Source organism: Vanessa cardui, chromosome 12, assembly GCF_905220365.1.
Source record: "Vanessa cardui chromosome 12, ilVanCard2.1, whole genome shotgun sequence".
NCBI lineage: Eukaryota > Metazoa > Arthropoda > Insecta > Lepidoptera > Nymphalidae > Vanessa > Vanessa cardui.
The window spans coordinates 11,543,758-11,566,375 of NC_061134.1; the positions used below are offsets into that span (position 1 = coordinate 11,543,758).

Below are 22,618 nucleotides of genomic sequence, written 5' to 3' on the forward strand. Positions count from 1 at the left end.
CGTAATCGATTCGTCGCTATTGAAAAATCTTTATCACGGTTATTATTTTATGACTTATTGATCGTCTCAAGTAATCATAAACAAATCAGGTCTAGTTTCACAGTAAACTAGTGACAAGCCCCGGCTTCGCTTCGGCTTCGCACGGGCGCAATACTGATACTAAATATTCTATAGAATTTGTTTATTTACGACATCACATTACAAACTTCTAAAATTATTAGTGTTTCATTACTATATTGTCCATGTATAACACAAAAAACTTACTCTCGAATCACTCTTATCTATTAAAAAAACCACATGAAAATTTGTTGCGTATTTTTAAGATTTAAGCATACACAGGGATATGTGGACGAAAAAAGTGACTTTGTTTTATACTATGTAAAGATTCAGGTAACTTATTTATATTATATCTATATGATAGTAATGTTTTTAATATGATTTTAGTCGTATTTATAGACAAAAAACGTAATTTTATTGTTATTAGTAGGTATAGAGCTATAATAAACTTTTTAGGAAATGCTTTATAGTCTGATCTGTCAAGGACGTATAAAAACTATTGTCGATGGTCGAAGAGCGTGACGAGTTTTTTTTTATTTCTTACTCCATTTTATCGTGTTTTATTCAAACGCCATTGGTGCTATTGATGCGGCTTTGTCGGAAAAATACAGTCATTCATTCATTCAGAACAAACAACAGTTTTTGTAACGAGGAAAACATTACATTTTATGGTGATCTAGATCTATCATATTATACTTTTATGAATTTCACTCGATGTGTATCGATTGTTTTTGGTTAAAGTAATTAATATTATATATTTGCTTTTCATATTCGTTACAGTAATCTACAAAAATAATTAAGTCTGATATTTCAATTAATTTCTGTCTACAGATACTCATTAATGGAATTAAAAAAAGTTTTATTTTTTTATTTATTTGTAACGTCATCATCGAAAGAAATACATAAATATTTGTAAACTTAGCTTGTATAGACTACGTTTTTAAATTTACTAATTGTTACATTTTATCGAATTTTAAATTTACAAGTAAACTTCGTAAAGTGCGCACGCAAAACCAAGAAATCTAAATTCTTAGTAGAACAAATGACTGTTAATAAATGCAGTTCAATGTACCCGAATAAAAAATGGATTGCTATTCCATTGAATTTGACGTTATCTCTGATCTTATTCTTTGTATTTGGATGGTTAAGACAATACAGACGGTTTGTGAATAACTTGTCTTTGCCGAATAATTATTCAAAAAATTCGCACATGATTTAGAATTCAAAGTCTGTATCTTATACCTGTTCAACTCAAACAGTATTATACGTCTTTACCTACACATGTAGTTTTGGCAGTAATTACTAAACATAATGCTCTTCTTTTTAATGATAAATCAATTATAAAATAAAAAGAAATTAGCGTTTAACAAATCAACTGCTATGGAATTTTTGTATGTGAAGCTGTAAGCGTTGAGTTTGTGTTAGGAAAGTATATGGATTCATTAAAATGTACTAAAATTGTCTACGTCTAAATCTCTTTGTCTTTGATTGGTATCTACAATATTTGACAATACATTACGCCAGAATGTATGTAATGTCTATATGTGTGAATAGGATTTTGGAGGTGGGTTGATGCTATAATAATTTGTTTATAGTAAATAAAAAAATATGTTTAGGTATACTTATATATATAAACTTAATGGTTATAACAATACGTGTTGTATTTTATCTGTGTAATGAAATTATCTAGCCGAAATTTTATGCGCCAGGTATAACAACGCCAGGCTTATCTCAATGGTTAGCCAAACGCAAAAGATAATGTGGTGAACAAGTGTGAGCGCAAATACGAGTTACCCTGAATTTCTTAACGCAGCTAGAATGCACGATTTAGAATTCATTTTGTGACAAAATTGTTCCAAAATCTAGCTTGTAATTCTTAATCACTAACTTTAACACCCCTTCAAAGGGTGAAAAATGTGTAATCTATGCTCGTCCTTGGTGTTTTTAAATAGCTTCAAAACTTTATTTATCACAAAATTTTATCAAAATCGTTGAGTTTATCCGTGAAAACATAACATACAGACTGACATACATAGTTTTCGTTTATAATAGTAGCGCAGATCATAAATCAAGATAGCATTGTGAATGGAACACCTCTATTAAGTAAAGATCGCGGTTTCATATCTTTCCAAACACCGCAGATCTTTCACGTGCTTAATTTTTTTTATTACTTCATTATGTCATTGTCAATTTAATGATTTATCGTTATTTTCTACCACACTTGTGGCAGAATATCATGGTAATAACAAAAAAAAACAATCATCACTCAAGCAGCGTGATCTGATGTTGCATAATATACATACATATATATACTCACTTACGCACACACCCACATATACATTATACATACATGTGATGCGTATGTATAAAAATTTGCAATTGCCGTCAAATATGATGAAATCATAACGATAAGATAAGACACGGCTACATTCATGCTAACTCTATAAGCTCGTTGACTCATACGATAACATGAGTAAAACGTCAGAAGATTAAATCATTACCAGAAATTAGAAATTTTCTTTAATTGTTTACAAGTCCAACAATATCAAGATAATGTCTGTGACGATACTGCAGCGTCGCATGATATTTAATATTTATATTATATTAGCTGAATCTGCGGCTTTACCTGTTTAGACAAATTAACCACACATTTTACGCCCTCAAGGGGTGAATTCGACAAAGGAGCCTTATGTCTTTTAACTCAAGCTAGCTCCATAATAAACTTAATCTGAATTGGTATAGTGGTTTATGCGTGAAGAAGTAACAGTGTTACTTTCACATTTTTTAACATTAGCATATGTGTAATTTGTCCCCCGGGTTCGTTACACACTATAATCTCAGAGAGAGGAGATGGCCTAGAATCTTATCTAATATTCAGAGGTTCAAATCCTCGTTCTCGTTCATGAAGGTTACGTGTATATTTCCTATGTAAAATTACATATGTATTATATATGTACACAAATCCGCACTGGAACAGCGCGTTAGAGGAAGCTCCAGTCTTTAAGAGGGACCCTTTGTCCAGTAATGGGGACTTAAAGGGGCTATTGACTGTAGTGTAAATGAGACTTTCTTGAAAATTGTAATGCAACGACGTTGATTTACATATCTTAATTTAAAAGTAACTTTTAGTAACTTTAGTTTGTATTTTTATTGGAGCTTGTAGCTTCTTATTAAATATTAAAGTTATTCGTTTGTTTTTTATTACAGCTCTTTTGAAACAGTTTTAAATTCTATAATTATATTAATTACATATTGAAATTTCATGCTATAGTTAGGAATGAAAAAAATTAAATAATGACTATCCAAAATGTCTCTAATAATATTGGCTAAATTCAATTTGAATTTGCTATGCACGTAAAACAACGTCGTAAAACCATAATTTGTCACGCTGTACTCGTTCACACGCCGCTTCTATTAATTGATATTCGAAGAGACAAGATGAAACCACACACTTCCGAACACGTGAATATAATTACACCATGAAGTAACGTCACTGCAAAATATACAAAATCTCCAAACGCCCACTTAATTCGATGTATACAAACTCTAATGTATGTATTTTTAAAACACGTGACTACGTTTGTTTGAAATTTTTATTCAATTGAATTCTTTTTACTGATGTCTGCCAGAAAAGCACAGATAATAATTTCTACAGTTTACGCATTTCAATAGTGTGTCTATTTGTTTTAATCTGACACAAAAATGATGTCACTGAGCCATTTAAAAAAACATAGGTAGGTAATTTAAATTGTATATTTTGTTTAATTAATTCCTTAACTTTTATCATAACTTGTTTTTTTTTATTTAGATAAGGAACTTAATTGAACATCCATGTCATGATGAAATAAAATGTATAGTTATACGAATTATTACACGCGTTAATATTTTTTATAATATTAAAAAAATAATAAAAATAATATACATAAAACAATGTCAAAGTTTGTCCCCGTTTGAAGTGCAAACTTGTAATAAAAAAAAACATTACTTCATATTTATGGTATTTGTTATCTGCGCTATTTTTTAATGTGTCGCTTCGAAGTAATTGTTCAAATATTCTATGATACACAAAATAAATTAAAATTAAATAAAGTTTTAATATAACTACTTACAAACAGTTTGATAACACTTTAAAAAACCCTAGTAAAAAGAAAAAGTAAAGTTAAAGTAACAACCCACTATGGGTTCTTACTTTAACTTTAGTATGACATAGTAAAGTACATAATCAACATAATATTAACAGTCATTTGTGCACGGAAAGCTTTATAAGGACATACGATTAAAAAACTTCTGAGTTTATTGTACTATTTTTCCTGATAATAGTGAACAAGAAAACGACCTTGCTGCAGTACCTTAGGAATGTGGCATCAATTTACCAATTACTATGAATTAGCATCGATCATTCCATTACTCCATATTTTTATAAACTAAGAAGGTTTTTTCCTCAAGCATGTTAACATAACTTTATAAAACTGCCAACATTATTTTGTATATTATTCGAAGATACAACTATATTAAAAGAAAAAAATAAATAAAGATAAATCGATGTCATTTCAATAGGTTTAACAAATTTATTTTGAAAATCAAATTAAATTGACAAAAATTTTGGTGAGAATAACCTATACATTGCATATTTTATAATGAACACTTTTATGACATTTTAATTTTCAAGTCATAATATGCAATGTATTCCGATTTTTAGTTCTCTATGCTAATTTCGTAAATAAAATCGGTGCTTAATAATTAAAAAGGTTTGTGTTGTCAAGCTCACGTCCACTGAAACCTATCAAATGCATTCCTATTGAATTGAAACTTGCCAGTAATGGCTTCACATCAGTAAATATTCGTACCAAAAACCATACAATATGTATGGTTTTTGGTATAATATGTATTTTTTTCTCAAATTAATTTGTGTCATTATCATTTTTATTTTACCTAACTGTTATTAGAAATAGACTCATCATAGAGTTTCATTATAGTACAGAAAATTTATAAAATTAAGTTATTTTAGCGGTAAATATTTTTTTTTTAGTAATAATATTTTCTTGCTTTCATTTTAACTTCTAGGTCTCCTTGTTCTTGTTTGTTAAAAATTGATTTGCATGATAGAAGTATCCTCAAAATCCAGATAAGTTTTATTAAAGATATATTAGTATTTCGCCTTAGCTCTTAAACGGAATAAGTTAATTTATTACTATTCACACAATATATTGATGAAACTCCATTGAGGAACAATATGGAAGTGTTATGCTCTTGTTCGAAAAATCACAGTGGACTCATGTCACGAACAACTACTACTACTTCTCTACTTTTAAAAGAAAATATAAGTGAGAAATAGTGTAAAATGGTGGTCGATTTTAGTTTCCCCCAATTTTTTCTACGACTACGTCATTGACGTCATATTGAAACAACATTTTATTTTAGTAAGTCAAAACCAACTGTCGACGCAGATCGCCAATTTTATATTCGGTTTTTACTTATTGCTTATGAATATGAACGAACATTTTTTTAGTTTTACAGTTTCGATTTGATTGATGTGAATCTTTCGGCGAAATCATTTTAAGATAATAAAATCTTAGAATAAAATCTTTGCAAACTCGGTTTATAAGTGCTTATATAATATGTATTGATGATATGATGATGTCAAAATGGATAATAATTATATAATTTCAATAATTTACCGACATTACAACTAAACATAACTTTTATTTAATTTTCAGTGTATATCTTTACAAGTTTTTTTTCTGAAACTGTAAAAAACAATTGATTTAGTTTTTCGAGGCTGTAACTATTTGCAAAGTTGCCTAAAAAGTACTGAAATTTTCGGCCAAAACTTTATGCGTATTAAAGCGTAATTATTGGCCTTAAATTAATTTAATCATTTAATCTGACTTAACATGTAATTAAAATAAATGTTATATATTAATTATAATGCCTCGCTTGTGTGAATTGACGTTTTGGCTGCCCGGTAGATTAGTCTATTTTCGTTAGCTGAACACTGATCTTCAAATAACCACCTTTTTTAACAAATATACGTCATTACAATAATAAAGTTTTCAATAGCCAAAGACCAAATACGACTTGCGTACAAGTATAAATTATTACGAAAATATGTTTTAGAAATGTAAGCGGTTCTTTTACAAAAATAGTTAAAGCGAATATATATTATTTGTAGCCATTTTTTATCGTATCAAGTCAGTACGGGTAGCAGAAAATATGCAATTACCGCTATACTTGTACGCTGCAACTAAATTTATAAGTAATCATAAGGCTTGATGAGCACAGTCATTTCATTTGAAAATGTTGCCAAAAAGAACCTTAACATTCCAACTTTGATTGTATATTTACATGTGTATATGTAATGAGCGATCGCAGGATAGAATTACATTTTCAGAACTGGTTACCTGTTTGTGCATCGAGACGCAATAAATCATTCGAAAATTTTGAGGCGTCTCCTTTGTGAATTTTGATATAAAATTTATTGATTTCGTAAAATCAACATTACTGATTGTTTTATTATTAGGAATGATAATGGAATTGTTATTTATATACTTAAAACGTCATAGTATTGAAAGGTTTTTTTTTATTTTGATAATGATGTAGAAGTATAAATTTTGACATTTTGACGTTTGATTGTCAAATAATGCAGTAGGGATACCAGCCAATAAATGTGTCATTGCTAAGTAAAGACCTCTCCTTATGGTTTGGCGTTTATTCCACCACACAGATCCAATGTTGTTGGACTCGCAATTGGTGATTTTTTTTCGAAGCAAATTACTAATTCTTTACGATGTTTACCTTCACTGCCAAGTAAAGATGAATTGTAAACATAAACTTTATTTGATATTTAAAAATAGAGTTCAACTCATAATTTTTATTTTTATGAATGCAAAAAGGTTCTAAAACTATCCATTTATTCCAGGTGGCCTGGGCACGCGTCACTGGGTGACGTTTATGCTGTTCCTGGGTATGGCAAACGCATACATCATGCGGACGAACATGTCCGTGGCAATAGTAGCGATGGTGAACCACACCGCACTGCCAGTAGACAAGGAGGCTATGGACACCGAGTGTGGAAATGTCGATTCTAACTCCACTAAGGTAAGAACTTCTTTCGGAATCCTCGGAAATTGCGTTCAATAGGGACAAGACATCTTCACATTCACATTCTTGATGGTAGGTCTTTGTGCAAGCCCGTCTGGGTAGGTACACCCACTCATTAGATATTCTACCGTCAAACAACATTACTTGGTATTGTTGTGTTCCGGTTTGAAAGGAGAGTGAGCCAGTGTAACAACAGGCATAAGGGATATAACATCTTAGTTCCCAAGGTTGGTGACGATGTAAGGAATAGTTAAAATTTCTTACAGCGTCATTGTCTATGGGTGATGGTGACCACTTATCATCAGGTGGTCCATATGCTCGTCCGCAAACCAATAGCATAAAAATAGTAATAATAAAAGACAAGCTTCGAAGATACCTATTTTACTATTCGATTTTATACTTCCTTGAATTTTCACGTATCTCTTTGATGCTATTGAGATCATGCTTACGATCGAATGAATGATACTACAGCTTACATAATACAGCTTTAATAATTTCTACGTCTATGCCAGTTCGTAAAATTTACAGTGCGGGCAAGGTTACTTTATGCTATTTAAAGGAAAAGGTTACTTCTGGGGAATTTCTTTTGATATGGAATATTGGTAAATAATAACAGATTGTCAAAAAAATCCAACTGAGTTTCTTTTGCCGGTTCTTTTTCTTCTTCTCAAGTCAGAGCATTTTATTTTCCGAACCTTTAATTAAGTTTAATGCTGCTATATTGAATAAAGGAATTTGCTTGGATTGGATTTGATTTGAATAGGGGAAGCTTACACTGTGCATGGTTTCGAATAATGTTTCGTTTCGACTAGTTTTCGTGTTAGTATGCTCGTAGATTTTAGTTACAAAAAGTAGCCCTTGTCACCAAATTACATTCATGAATTAAATATGACCAATGGTTTAGCATTGTAAGCGTAACAAACCGGCAAAATTACTTGTATATTTATTATATTAGTATAGATTATGAAAAGAAAAGCCACAAATTAAGCACTTGAATAATTCCTTTCATTTTTCTTTGTAATAATGTATCTGACGGGTTTGGTTATAGGAGGCGCTAACACAAGACGGCTCTTATGTTTGGACTTCGACTCTACAAGGTTATATCCTGTCATCCTTTTTCTATGGTTACGTCATCACGCAAATTCCTTTCGGAATCCTGTCTAAAAGGTACGGCTTCTTTTTTATTTATTTTAAATATTTCTGTTGTATTACATAATGCCTTTATCAAAGATTTTTTTTTGACCGGATTATTTATAAAATACAGTACATGATTTAATTACGAAGTTGTTCTTTCAAGAAATAATGAGCGAAGTTTTTAGCATATATCTATTCCGTACACACAACGTTTCATGCTAAGCATGTATGCAAGAAAAGGTAGTCAAAAAATAATACTTTGCTATAATATTCGGCGTTTAGTTATATTGACGAACTGAAGTAAAAAAGGCTAGATTAATATCTTCTAAAGCAGCTTCTAATTTCATTTATAGAATATAAGAAAATCATCTGAAAAAAGACTACGTTAAAAATACTTCAAGAAATTATTTCAACGTTTTTTGTGTAATTACTGAAAGTAGAAATTCAAATTGCAAATAACTTACTTAAGATGATAATACTAATGCAAAGCTTCAATATTAAATTCCATTAGTTTTACAGGTTCTCTTATAAGTCCTTATGATACGTGTGGTTATTTTAAACTTTATAGCTTATAACATAAATGTTACATTAGTAGATCAAGAGAAGAGCCAGGCCTCATAAAACATCGTGACGATATAATATATTGTTATAATACGTACTCGTTCATGATAATAATTACAAATAGACGTAAGTTCTTTGATCGCGATGCAGATAAAATTAACGCTATTTATTATGTAATAAGATTTTATTTACTAGGTTCCTAATAAATTTATAGTTTACTTAAGCGACGTTTTCGTTACGAATACGTTTCATAATTAGGTACATATGCTGTCAGGGATTTATCAAGTAGTAAAAATTTTCTTTTCTTCAGTATATTTTAGGAACTTTTTTTATTCAAAATAAGTCTATCAAGTTGAATCAATTTGTACTCATTATAATTTTCGTCTACAGATACGGAGCCCGATTATTCCTTGGTGTGGGCATGTTGATCAATTCCGTTTTCGGTCTTCTGGTACCAATTGCCGCGGAGGCTGGCTATGAATGGCTCATCCTGGTCAGATTCATCCAGGGTCTAGGAGAAGGGCCTATCGTACCGTGCTCACATGCCATGTTAGCGAAGTGGATTCCACCCAACGAAAGGAGTAGGATGGGAGCAGCTGTGTATGCAGGTTAGTTTTTACCATAATTCATTAATTATTTTTTATGATAAGTGATAGCTCGCAATTATCAATATTGATAAATTAAAGTGATTAATTGTAGTCGTGAATTGATTCGTTGATCTTATCGTCTGTTTATTTTACCTTATTGATCTATGTAGATTATAGATTACATATCCCCAAATACCGAGTTCCTAGATTAAAGCTCCGTGTCGGATAAATTGAATAACTAGACTTTTCTGTAAAAAGTATTACTCTTCAAAATTTTGAAGATTACTATTAATCCTTCCGTGCTTTGTACAGCATGTAATTTTCGTATATTATCGTTTTATTAGTAGAGAAGTTGTCGTGAACTAAATCTTTAAAGAGCACACAATCATTAGCGTTCATAAAATACTGTAATTACACCGTTTCACTTACCAATCATTATGAAAATCAGTTATACAGAAAATAATTACCGTATTGCAGATAAATATCTGTATGATATCTATAAAAATGATAGGTTCGTTTCTGTCACTAAATGTGGAAATTTCGACTTCTATTTGTTAATCAAATAGTATTGAAGTAAAACTTGGTCAGTTTACTTAATAATCGCAATTATTGATAGAGTATTATTTTCAGGTGCTCAGTTCGGAACAGTTATCTCAATGCCTCTGTCTGGCCTGCTCTCCGCGTATGGCTTTGCGGGAGGCTGGCCTTCTATCTTCTACGTGTTTGGTGTCATCGGTACCATCTGGTGCATAGCCTTCTTATTCTTCGTTTCCGAGGATCCCGAGCACTGCCCGTCGATCAAGGAGACTGAGAAGAAGTATATCCTGAGTTCGCTGTGGGGCGCTGCGGGTTCCAGCGTGAGTTCTTTAGATCACAATAAGTCCTTTCCAAGCTGCAATTTCATTTTATAATTTATTAAAAATATCTGGCGATGATGATATGAAATAATCCTCTTTTGTTTATCTCCAGTCTCCTCCGATTCCATGGAGCAAGATTCTCTTTTCGATGCCGTTCTGGGCGATCATGTTGGCTCACATGGGTCAGAACTACGGCTACGAGACTCTCATGACGGAGCTGCCGACTTTCATGCGACAAGTTCTGCACTTCTCTATCAAGGATGTGAGTACATTTTTTTTTTCAAGTCCATGGGTCTATGCAAAATGGTTTTGGATATTTTTGAAAGAAAATCAAAAAATTTGGAATATGTCTATAAACACCGTCAATATCGCAGCCGAAATGCTCCAATACGTAAATAACGCACAGATGTTTCGAAAAATACGTTATTTATAGAGGAGTAAAGCAGCGACGATTTGGTTCGCATTAATCATCTCAGCTGTCAAGAGGTCAAGAGGCGCGTCGGTCAATTGACCATTGAATCATAAAGGCCTCTGACGGCTTCCAATTAAACTAAACTGAACGTAACATACTCAGTACATTGTTTTTTATTGCTATTTATAATTAAGCTTGAGTTAAATCTGTAAATTGTTTTGGATGTGTTGGATGTAAATTTGCACTAGTTAGTTACGGTTAACATGCCTTAATTAAATCATATATCAACAATTTTGTCTAATTAAATGACAGAAGCATTTGACGATATCTAATGTTTTTTTTTTTATAATTCCGCTGACTAAGTATTATTCTGACTATGCTTTTATAGAAAAAAAATGGTTATATTTTTCTTTCTATTCATTTCAACGTGTGTATACATACACACACTAAAAAACTCACACGTAAAAATTAATTATCTGAATTGAAAATAAAGCCCACATATAGAAAGAGTTCGGTCATTTAATTAATAAATGTTCGACTGTAGGTATATTTATTTGAGTAATATTGATCCAGGATTTAACTTTCAGTTTATTTGTTTATCGGCTATCTTTCGTTAAGATTTGATTATATTTTTTATCACAGCGTAAACGTAAATAAACCAGACATGTTTCTAACTAGGTCATGATCAATATAATAATTAAAAAATTATTAATACGGAAGACACAAGATTTTGGGTTATAGATCAGGCATCAGTCAGTTTTCACGTGCTAAATATAGTTACATAATAACTGTATAACTCATCCTGGCTACGATAGTAAATTAAAATATAAAATTATCTTACAAATAAGTTACTAATTAGCCTCAATGACTCGTGATTGGGTAAACCCCAAAAAGTATTTATAGGAATGGTCTTTTTCCGCCTGTGTATTTAAAAATATCACAATATCTGCTCCCTATTTTCTTTGGAGATTATTTTAGTTGCCAAAATTAAGACTATTTCAAACAATGATGTTCTAGTAAACAGATATGTTATCAACGCGCAAAAAGTGAAGACTCGAAAACGTCCTAATTGGGACGTTTGCCTTTAGTCGTTTTACGTAGTAATACGTTATAATACATCATAATTACATAGTAATACGTTTTGCGTAATTAAAACATCTAGTTATCCCTTTTACTTATTGTTTTTATCAAGCTATCCTTTTTACTTGTAACGAAATGTGAAATAAACGGTCCCCGGCTCGGCACACTTTTCTCTGTTGTTTAGTATGGGTAGGTATAACATATCTGTTTATCCGAATATCATTGATTTCAAAGTCATAATTTAAAAAATACAGACGAATTGATAACCTCCTCCTTTTTGAAGTCGGTTGAAAATACTAAAACAATGATTTCAAATTGGTATTATTTTAATTTCAGAACGGCTTCGTATCAGCGTTACCATACTTGTGCATGTGGCTGTTCTCGATGTTCATCTCGGTGGTGGCGGATTGGATGCTGTCGAGTGGTCGCTTCAACCACACCCAAGTCAGGAAAATCATCAACAGTATTGGTATGTTATATATTATTGGTTACTTGTCTTAAAATATCTTCTGTGATTAATATGTTTGGTAATTTAGGGTCACCGAAAAGAATTTTTGGTTAATCCTAGTTTTTTTTATGGTATAGGTTGGCGGACGAGTATATGTGCCACCTGATGGTAAGTGGTCACCATCACCCATAGACAATGACGCTGTAAGAAATATTAACTATTCCTTACATCGTCAATGTGCCACCACTTGTGCCTGTAGTTACACTGGCTCACTCCCCCTTCAAACCGGAACACAACAATACTGAGTCCTGTTATTTGGCGGTAGAATAACTGATGAGTGGGTGGTACCTACCTTGCACAAACGGGCTTGCACAAATCCCTACCATCAAGTAAATAGTAGTCTATGTTGCTTTCGAGTGTTGCCAACAAATGTTTCTAGGAAAAAAAAATAAACGTAATTTTCAGAACAATTGTGTTTTCTTCGAGTTTTTAATTTAGCTTTTAGGCTCATTACAGTTGTAACACTTGTACAACATTTTATATAACTTTTCTTGTGGAAAAAATTTAAACTAGCTAGCACTAAGGATGATTGGCTTGTAAAACAAATAGGTCAACCTTTATCCAAAATGTATTTGACCAAATCGACACATACTTGGAATAAATTTAGGGATCTATTTATTACCCAATATTAAATTTTGTTTTGTTTGTATTGAATTGAAGACATTTTTTTTTGTTTCCCAGGTGAGTACGGTCCGGCCATAGGTCTGTTCATAGCGGCCAACACGGGCTGCAACCCCGCCGCCACCGTCGCCATACTCGCCGTGGGCGTCGGCCTCAACGGTGGTATCTACTCTGGATTCAAGGTGATTTAGACTTTATTCTACGCTAATAGACATTATTTTAGCATGCACTTGATAATTCTATTTTATATAAACCTATACTAATATTATAAATGTGATAATAACTCTATACATCTGTTTCTCTTTCACTGTTAAACCAATGAATCCAATTTGACGAACAATTTTCTATGAAGCAATCTTGAACTCCAATGAAGGACACAGAAAACTTTTAAACACAATGACTTTGAATTAACAAATGATAATCAACTTATAAAACGTGAGCGAAGCCGCGGGCGACAGCTACTTCTTAATATATCTACGTTACAAAATGTATTAGTTAATGTTAGTCACAACTGATTCGGACTGTGTAATAAACTTATAACTGAGTTTTATTATAATTGTCTATGGCTTCGTCAAATATCTTTATAAATATACCGTCTTAACTTTAACCTACTAAGTTACCGAACAACGCTAACTTGTATTTTTTTTTTGTTTTAGGTTAATCACTTGGACATCTCGCCTCGTTTCGCTGGAATCCTAATGGCGTTCACCAACTGTCTCGCTAATCTCACCGGACTTTTGGCGCCCATCGTTGCCGGATACATCATCGAGGGCAAGGTTTGTATATATTCACGTGATTATGTGACTTCATAAAATATTTTCGTCAAAAAAATGTGGCCAGTCCCCTCTTAAAAGAATGAGATAAAGTAGGTGTGTTCGATCTTACCGAAGTTTTCAATCTTGACACATGTCACCGAAACTTCATATTTGTATGTGTATAGTTTATATTTGTAATTATATCGAAATAGGAGATATACAAATAATTTATTAACATAAGAATTAACAACATTAAATGCTTAAATATATATACAAATATGAACTAAAATAAATATCGAAATTTGCAATTAATGAATACACCCAAAATCTGTATCTTGGTGTTTGTTTTAAAATTAAATTTACGTGTTTAATGTTGCATTATAGAATTCGTAAACCCACAAGAGAAACGTGATGAAATAATCTCGGAAATGAGAGGTTAATGGACTGTTTATTACAGAGTAGCTATTGAGTATATTTGTATATATTTAACCACATTGAGAAAGTTCTGTTAATAAGGTTTACCATCGCTCTAATTAACAATAATTTATGTATTCAGTTTCGACTTGCTTTTCAACCGACTTCCAAAAGGAGGAGGTTATCAATTCGTCTGTATTTTTTTTTTTATGATCGTGTAACTATATGATCCGTTTTTTTTTGTCCACAGCCCACCCAAGCTCAATGGAGGATAGTATTCTACATCGCAGGTGGTGTGTACATTTTCTGCGCGACCTTCTATAACCTGTTCGGTTCAGGACGAAGACAAGAGTGGGACAATCCAGCTGAAGATGAGGCGATCGCGAAGAAGGCCGCCGCCAAGAAGGCCAACAAACAAGAGAGGAAAGCCAACAATCCGAACACAGCGGAAACCGCTCAATAGCCTGTTTAAGTTAACGCTCAGTGCACACAACTTGAAAAGCTAAATTGTCTATGAACACAGATCTAAAAACAACGCGAACAAAAGGAGGTTACCTATAAATATCTATACATGATAATTAAACCTCCTTTGTTGGTTGTTATATCTAGAGATCGGTGACTCAACAGGCAGGTTCCTAATTAAATTGGACGATTTAAATAATATAATAATTGATTCAAGTTGTGTCGCCCAGAGTAACGGTTACGATATAAGTTCTAATGTTTTGAATTTTAGGTGAGACTTTAGTGTGCAAAATATTGTAATTTTGTTTTTGTCATTTTCTTTATGTTGTTTTTTTTTTAAATATTTTATTAACAACGGACCAGCTTAGAACGTAGGCAATATTCGTGGTTATATAAATTTGACTGAACTGCTTAGTTGTTTCTTATCCGAATAAGTTTATTTTGCATGCTTTTCATATCTGTTTAATGTATTTTTAGTTTAATAGTGAAACACATGAGACACGCACATCAAAAAGGCTGTGATAATATCTTGTGTAGAAAAACACAACATGGAATCTATATCGTAACATTATTAAACTTGCTATTTACCTATTTATTAAAATATATGTTAATTAAGTACCATACAAGTATTGTTTATAATTTTATAGCTTGAGAGTAGAATAATAGAGATGCATGAACGCTGTAAATGACGATGGGTCCAAGAATTATTCAATGGAAATAACGTTACCGTCCTAGCCAGTGACTACAAAAGCCTCGCAGCCTTATTTTGATAAAAATCGAATATTTGACTTTAATATTATACAAAAGCATCCTGGAATTTTAAGATTTTATAAAGGAATGCAAAAACTCGAATACGTTTTAATATTGTATTAAAATCACACCACAGATAAAAAAAAACAAAATGTATCTAAATTAAATGGAAGGTAAAACCTTATTGTTGCTAGTTGTAAAAAAAAAACAAGTATATCTATGCTGCTAAATGAGCCGATTGTAAAACGGTAATGTGAATTTCTTTTTATTTTCTGTTCGCTCGAAGCGAATGTTGTTGCGATAGTTTAGCAGTATAGTAAGATGTAAATTATTTATGGTTTTAGTTGTACGTAGTACATGCGACGTCAAACGACGATGTGTGCCCAGAGCTGATGTGATCATTCTGTTAATAAGTAAATATAAGCTGTTTTATACCACAAACAATTTTTAAACGAATTATTACAATTGAATTGTATAAAAAAGTAAAAACTCAATTTCATAATATTTTTATAATCTATATTATGTGTAATAGGCAGTAATGTTTCAACTATACGGAATATTATTGTTTTTAAATAAACTTTATAACTTCTGTAATTTGTATGTATTTTAGTACTAGCTACTTATGAGGTAAAAAGTATTTTGTTAATATTTTATGATTGAATTATTATTGTCTAGCCAATCTTGCAAGAACCGTCTAGAGTAGAGACTAATCTGTAGAAAAATTATACAAACTTTGTGATATCCTTATTAAATGCCGATTAAATATTAAAAATGTTGTCTACATACTCTACTTGTAGTTTTAGATAAATACAAAAAGTTTTTATTTTATTCTGCTTGTTTTTATTTTTGGTTTTTCTACCTACACTATGGTTTCAACCTTGTGCGTCTATTGAGGAATAATTAATTCATTCATTATATTTTTTAATTGAATAGATTTTGTTTTGAAACGCGTCATGTTCATTCAATGATTGCTTGACTGATGTTAAGTGTGAAGAAATACAGAAACAATAATTCTTCCTACTTTTAACTTATACTGCTACTACTTTCTTAATAGCAATAATATAGTGTTAATGTTTATTTATAAAATTTGAAGGAGCAAAGCTATACAACCTACTCTTACCTAAATAACTGGTACTCACGAGGCATACAAGGCTAACACACACCGTAAGACAATCAAGGGTTATTAGACCCAGCTTTTTAATAAAGAATTGATGATAAATATAATTCTAAAAAACAAGTTTCTGAACCGGTGGAAGATGTAATTTAACATTGAAACATTACGATCAAAACTAAATTTAGTATCCTACTTGAATAAAGAATATTTTGATTTTGATACACACAAAATTTACGTGTTTATAAAATGAGCAAAGACAAAGTAAGCATCTGTTTTCTATCGATCTAAAGTAATGCCATATAATGTTAGGTTCATTGAAGTTACATTACTAAAGTAGTTCTTTAGATATTACAAGAAGAAAAATATAATCCCAATATATGTATACAATTGTATTTATGAAAAATAATTTTACTTATACCATAATCATAGTACAGGACTTGAACACCAAATCTAAAAAAAGGTTTAATGAAAAACACTTTGATGTATTAATAAGTTTGAAACAAATTATAATATATAACGAAATCTTAATTAACTAACAACTTTACTGTAATGTTGCACACTGAACGCTCCAGTACCGCTGCGACAAGGCTGACCCATCATAAGACAACTCGAAGCAGACCTTATAAAATCTTTCTTCGAATTCAAAACAGCCTCCTTCAAAAATATCAATGATGACTCGAAAGACATCTGCTGTAAAGGTGAAGTGGATGCCTCCATTCCTTTACGACTCATTGGTTCAAACACACCATTATACGTCATGTAATCTGCAACCAAGCTCAAATGGCGCGGATCTACTGTGATACCGTAAACGTTGAAAACATTTTGGATCTCCTTTATTATAACTTTATTCGCTGCCTCTATTCCATACGTGTTAGCGATAGCGTGAATGTCATTGCTGTATAACTTGTTCAAATCAAGTAGGTTATTATATTTAAACATTTGAACGATATTAATACCTTCCGTTTTTATATATAGGACATCCTTTTCTCTGTTAGTAATAGCACGTTTTATGTTTTTAATTTCATATACAACTGATCTCATCGCCGCGTCGCGTAACGCTTGAGACAGATCAACCCTTAAGAACGCAATAGGGAAAAGCACGGTTAACTCGCACCATTGGTGATTTTTCGTGTCAAATGTGTAATTTGTGGCGCTGTTTATATTTTCGACGACATTTGCCATTATTTTGCGGTCATCGGCGTTTATGTCTTGAGTTATTTCAACTTCGTCATCATTTTCTTTCATCTGTTGTTCATCTTCCGCTTCATCTTCTGATCTCTCTTCTTCTCCTGATTCAGGATCTTCGTACTCTTGATCTTCTGAACGTTTTTTACGGTTTCTTATCTGTAATTAGATTAAAAAATATATATAAAGCAGATTAATATGTATATTTAATCTGAAATGAAAGTATACATAACTATTAAACTAACTATATCTGCATAATGTTTACGTAAAGAAAATAAATGGGCACAACTATTTTCCTCATTAAGGATTTATTTTTAAGCGTTATAGATTATGGTATCCAAATTCTAAGTTATTACGATTAACCTTGTAAAATAATAATCGAAAAGTGCTATTGCAAAGATTTAAAAAGATTGCTGTTTGGCGATAGAATGAATAATAATAATTATATACAGAGAAAAAAGTTTTACCAAAAAATAAAAACTTTGTTGCAATCCTTAAAAAAAATATGTCTTAAAATAGTTACTATTTTGCATGTTTCTGTGTTAAGCGTAGCGTTAAATGTATATTTAGAACTTACTTCAGTATTATCATCATCGTCGTTGGGGCCTTCATCATCAGAACTATCAATTTCTGGATTATCATCGGCTCGGTCTTTGGGTTCTGCCGAAATCTCTTCGTCCTCCTCATCATCACTTCCTGCAGTACGACGTTTCTTTTCTTTTTCAGCCGCCCACAAAACACCGCAAGTTGCCTTAGCTTGCTTACGAATTACCGAAAACATCTCATTAAAGAATTTATTTTGCATATGTTTTATTATTTGCGGTGGTTTCAAAGCGTATTGAGTCTTATATTGAGAATGGGGTAAGAACATAAAACGCATCGTAGTTTTTAACTGTCGCTGTGGGCTTGTAACGATTTCGCATTGGACATCAATCTTTTCGAGGACATCAGACACTGTTACTCTATTCATTTTTTGTCGGAGTCTTTCCGCTTTTTTATTTAAACCAGAAATATTGGGTTTAAAAGGTATATCCATGCTGGGAGTTTTCAATTTCGCTGAAGCTGTCATCAAAATTTCTCGCAAACGGGGTATACCCAAAGTAACGTTCATGTCACCTCTACCAGCAAAGTGAAAGGTGTTCAACGTCATCTGAGTTGATGGTTCACCAATTGATTGCGCAGCTAAAAGTCCAACAGGCTCTCCGGGCGCTGCCATTGAGAACAAATATTTAGCACCGATAATTTCAACGAATTTATCTTTCTCTGTGTATTCATTATGTGAACCTTCATGGCGTTTCTTTAAATAGCTTTGGATCAGACCGTCTAATTGTTCATTAATAGTACCAAACTTATATTCAGGTGACATTTTACTGGGGATCGGATCTGGACATGGTTTTCTCATGTATTGTTGTTTTTCTTCTTCATCTAAAGAGCGCCACATTTTTTCTAGTTCCCAGTAATAAGGATCACGAGTTTCGTCAGTTGGTTTTTCATCTAGATCAATATCTTTTTTAACAATAGCAGAAAACTGTGTAAAACCACTAGTCCTAACTTTTTCAAAAGGATTTCCGTATTTCTTTTTCCATTTTTTTAACGATTTTTGACATTTCGTGATAATTTTGCTATCCGTATTTTCCTTAAGTTTTTTAATGATAGATTTTGCGACGACGGCATTGGAATTTACATCAAGAAACTCTAGCTGACTTTGTTTTAAAAATTGACATTTTAAAACGTCAAGTCCATCTTCACCATATGCAAATTGAATGACACTGCTGTCGGCATCTCTGACTGTGTTATCATAGGCAACACTTAATCCTTCTAAATGTTTAATTAAACATCTTTGTAAGTAACCCGAACGACTTGTTTTTACAGCCGTATCAATAAGACCTTCTCTACCAGCCATACAATGGAAAAAGAATTCCTGTGGTTGTATTCCAGTCATGAAGCGACCATCTATGAAACCACCTGCTCTTGGAGATATATCATAGGGAGGGAAACTTGGTAGTGATCGTCCAGAAATCATCAAAGGCGGTCTTTTGCCTTCTAATTCAATTTGACCTAATAAGCATGAAATCTGCATAGTATTAACGGTTGAACCTTTCGCTCCTGATTGCACCATTAATTGTAAATTGTTTGAAGGGAATTTCTCTAACAATCCTTCGGACAGACAAACGGTGTTGATATTATTAGTGTATGAGTCTAGCATGTTTTTATATTGCCTGTCCAAATTCGCACGAAACTTCGGATCTTTTACCAACATTTCACCGATAGTGTCTTTAAGATTATTGTCGTCAACATCAGCGGGTAATTCAGTTGCTTTTACACCAGCAACTCTTCCAGCCTGTCGGACTAAAGATATTATTTCATCACGCTTTTTATCAGCTTCTTCTACAACCAGAATATCTTTGACACCAAGAGTAAAACCAATCCATTGCAAGTAGAAAGTAAAACCCTTTGAAAATGAACTTAAAACTGCACTAGAACTGTCTCCTCCATATAAATCGTACATGCAATGGACTAAGCCATAAGGTGTTGCTCCATAGTGAGTCTTATCCAATACTCCACATAAAAGTTCTCCTTTTCTAATAACCACCTCAGCTTCCGACATTTCATTTGAATTTGAAAATGGGGTACCCCCATAATTCCAAGGTCTTGGAGGTTCTTTTTGCCATGCTTTTGCACTAATCTTTGCTTTCCCAGTTAGAGAAATATAGGGTTTACCTTTAGGTATGTTATTTATTATTATGGTAGACAAAACTTGTTTACCCGACCACAGTGTCACTGGTTTTAAAATAGTCGGGGGAAGTAATTTAATTTCACCTTTGTGATTAGATAATGCTTGAAAAACTAGCTGTTGATAATCTGCTTTGGTAAAGAAGGTACCACGTAAAGACATCCTCACTCCTGATATGACATGATCTTGAATTAAGCCACTTAGTGGAGTTCCATCCTTTGGTACAAGATATTGCTTCCTTACAGACATAATATTATAAGCCTCGCTTCTAGCAACTTCATTTTGCGGGAAATGTGCATTCATCTCATCACCATCAAAATCAGCGTTATAGGATTTACAATTGGCGTAGTGAAGTCTAAGAGTTTTTTCACCCTTAAGAATTCTAGCTCTGTGAGCCATCATACTGGGCTTGTGCAATGATGGTTGTCGATTTAATATTAGTACATCACCATTCACCAAGTGCCTGTGAACTATCTTCACTCCTGATGTTTTATATTCATCTGGTGTAAGCAATTTTTTTGCAAGACTTTTTCTTTTTTCTATTGAATCTGGAGGTATTCTTATTGTTCTACCATTTTTTACTTCGAGCTTTTCAGCTCCAGGATGTTTATTTGGGCCGTTAATAACCATTTTTCTTAGTTCATCCACATTCCACTCAGTAACAGGTACAGGATATGTAAGTTTAGTAGCAAACGCATCCGGAATACCTATTTCATCTATATCTACATTAGGGTCTGGTGTAATAACCGAACGAGCTGCAAAATTTACTCTTTTACCCATCATATGCATCCTTATTACACCAGTTTTCTTTTCAAGTATCTGCTTCAATCCTTGACTGGTTACACCTTGGCCTTCACAACTGAGTAATTGGTTTATATGTTTCTGTAATTCTTGCCACAATGTGTGCAACTTTTCTGGTGGTGATTTACCCATAACACTTTCATAGGCTTGTCTTGGTTGTTGATCAAGGCTATCAATTGCTTTTTGCTGGTCAGATGCTGTCAAAACTTGCAAAACTACCCTTGCATTATTTGCCGTAACCATTATAGTTTTATACACATTTGTCTGAGGATGTTCAATTAATTCTCCATTTACTATGTTGCATGGTCTAACATTAGGTGGTAACACTGGGACTACTTGCATAAAAAATACACTAGTAATTGGTTTAGTGTTTGCATATTTAAGTATTGGGAAACAGTGTGTAAGAATGTCTTCATCATTTTGCTCTATTGCTTTGCAGTAGAGTTTTAAATCATCTGGCATTAATATTTTGATACCCTTACCACCACCCTCAGCACTCAAATTGTACATAATCTTATTATCAGATGTTGTTACTTTAATTAATTTACTTCTGCAGTATAGACAAGTTTTAGATACGGTTATAGCTTTAAAGAAATTATTGATAATTTTAGTCCGTAACTTAAATGTGTTCTTATTTTGAAATATCTCTGAAATAGCATCCCTATTCTTTAAAAGCTTTTGATACTTTCTTATAACTTTATTCGGTTTTGTTGGTGATTCGTCATCCTTTTTATTATCTTTAACATCACCTACAAAATTTTCCAAATCCAAAGCAGCTGTAACTTGACCTGCATCAAGTAATTCTAACTGTAGTTTTAATATAAACTTCATACGATCATCCATTTGGATTTTAAAACATTTGAGGCAAGTTATACGAAAAAGTGTATAAATGTTCTTTATAAATAATGGATTAACAACAACAAGGGGTAGTTCAATATGTCCGAAATGTCCAGGGCAATTTATTAGAGTATTTGTACACGTTGTACAAAAATCATTTCGCTCCCTGATTGGTCCTAAGGCAGGATCGTAGAGACCGGCTTTGGTTGGGTTACCCATAGAATCGAAAGACGTCATGTTTGTAATCTTTGCCACACTAAGTTTTTTGATGTCCTCATCATTAAACATTAGGAATTGAATCGAATCTGGGTGAACGGATGTCAATCCCGTCACGGCGGAAGTAAACCTCGAGTTGAAATCCATGTTTGCTTCTGTAAAAGAAATGTTCTTACAATAACCTTATCATTTCTTACCTTTAAATGAAATGTTATAAAGACAAAATACAAAAAGCTTACTTATTAATTTTAGATACAGATGTATATTAAAATAAATTTAATTGTTTTAAAATAACTAAACAAAATCATAATATCATCACATGGCTTTATTTGACGTTCAATTCTCACGTTAAGTTTTGACTTTTGACATTGACATTATTTTCACTAGATAACTAATATTGTGGGTTGCAAGTGGGTTGTGGGTAAAGGCGAG

General features: G+C 32.4%; 2 protein-coding genes across 4 annotated transcripts in view; one reads left to right on the forward strand and one right to left on the reverse strand.

Moving 5' to 3' along the window:
• LOC124534013 (putative inorganic phosphate cotransporter) overlaps nucleotides 1-16,127 on the forward strand; it is a 58,795-nt gene extending 42,668 nt beyond the window's left edge. For both annotated transcript variants that reach the window (XM_047109629.1, XM_047109628.1), the window contains exons 2-10: nucleotides 6,977-7,155; nucleotides 8,207-8,325; nucleotides 9,244-9,461; nucleotides 10,071-10,297; nucleotides 10,410-10,559; nucleotides 12,126-12,258; nucleotides 12,979-13,100; nucleotides 13,575-13,694; nucleotides 14,338-16,127. In XM_047109629.1, coding sequence (XP_046965585.1) covers nucleotides 6,977-7,155; nucleotides 8,207-8,325; nucleotides 9,244-9,461; nucleotides 10,071-10,297; nucleotides 10,410-10,559; nucleotides 12,126-12,258; nucleotides 12,979-13,100; nucleotides 13,575-13,694; nucleotides 14,338-14,550 — 1,481 coding nt within the window. In that variant the 3' untranslated portion in view covers nucleotides 14,551-16,127. The remainder of the gene's footprint in view (nucleotides 1-6,976; nucleotides 7,156-8,206; nucleotides 8,326-9,243; nucleotides 9,462-10,070; nucleotides 10,298-10,409; nucleotides 10,560-12,125; nucleotides 12,259-12,978; nucleotides 13,101-13,574; nucleotides 13,695-14,337) is intronic.
• A 662-nt stretch (nucleotides 16,128-16,789) lies between these two features.
• On the reverse strand, nucleotides 16,790-22,565 carry LOC124533985 (DNA-directed RNA polymerase I subunit RPA1). 2 transcript variants are annotated; one of them, XM_047109576.1, is made up of 3 exons: nucleotides 22,426-22,565; nucleotides 18,176-22,341; nucleotides 16,790-17,757 (listed from the first exon to the last, which is right to left on the reverse strand). In XM_047109576.1, the coding sequence occupies exons 2-3, from the start codon at nucleotides 22,331-22,333 to the stop codon at nucleotides 16,942-16,944; spliced, it is 4,974 nt and encodes a 1,657-aa protein (XP_046965532.1). In that variant the 5' UTR covers nucleotides 22,334-22,341; nucleotides 22,426-22,565; the 3' UTR covers nucleotides 16,790-16,941. The 2 variants fall into 2 exon arrangements, with proteins under 2 accessions (XP_046965532.1, XP_046965531.1); XM_047109575.1 differs by having other exon boundaries at nucleotides 18,176-22,357; nucleotides 22,426-22,553.
• Nucleotides 22,566-22,618: the final 53 nt, after the last annotated feature.

Excerpts from the sequence above, each read along its gene's own strand:
- LOC124533985 (XM_047109576.1), bottom strand. The coding sequence starts at position 22,333 with ATGGATTTCAACTCGAGGTTTACTTCCGCCGTGACGGGATTGACATCC. Across the intron at positions 17,758-18,175 it reads ACGATGATGATAATACTGAA|ATAAGAAACCGTAAAAAACG; the intron begins GTAAGTTCTAAA and ends ATCTAATTACAG.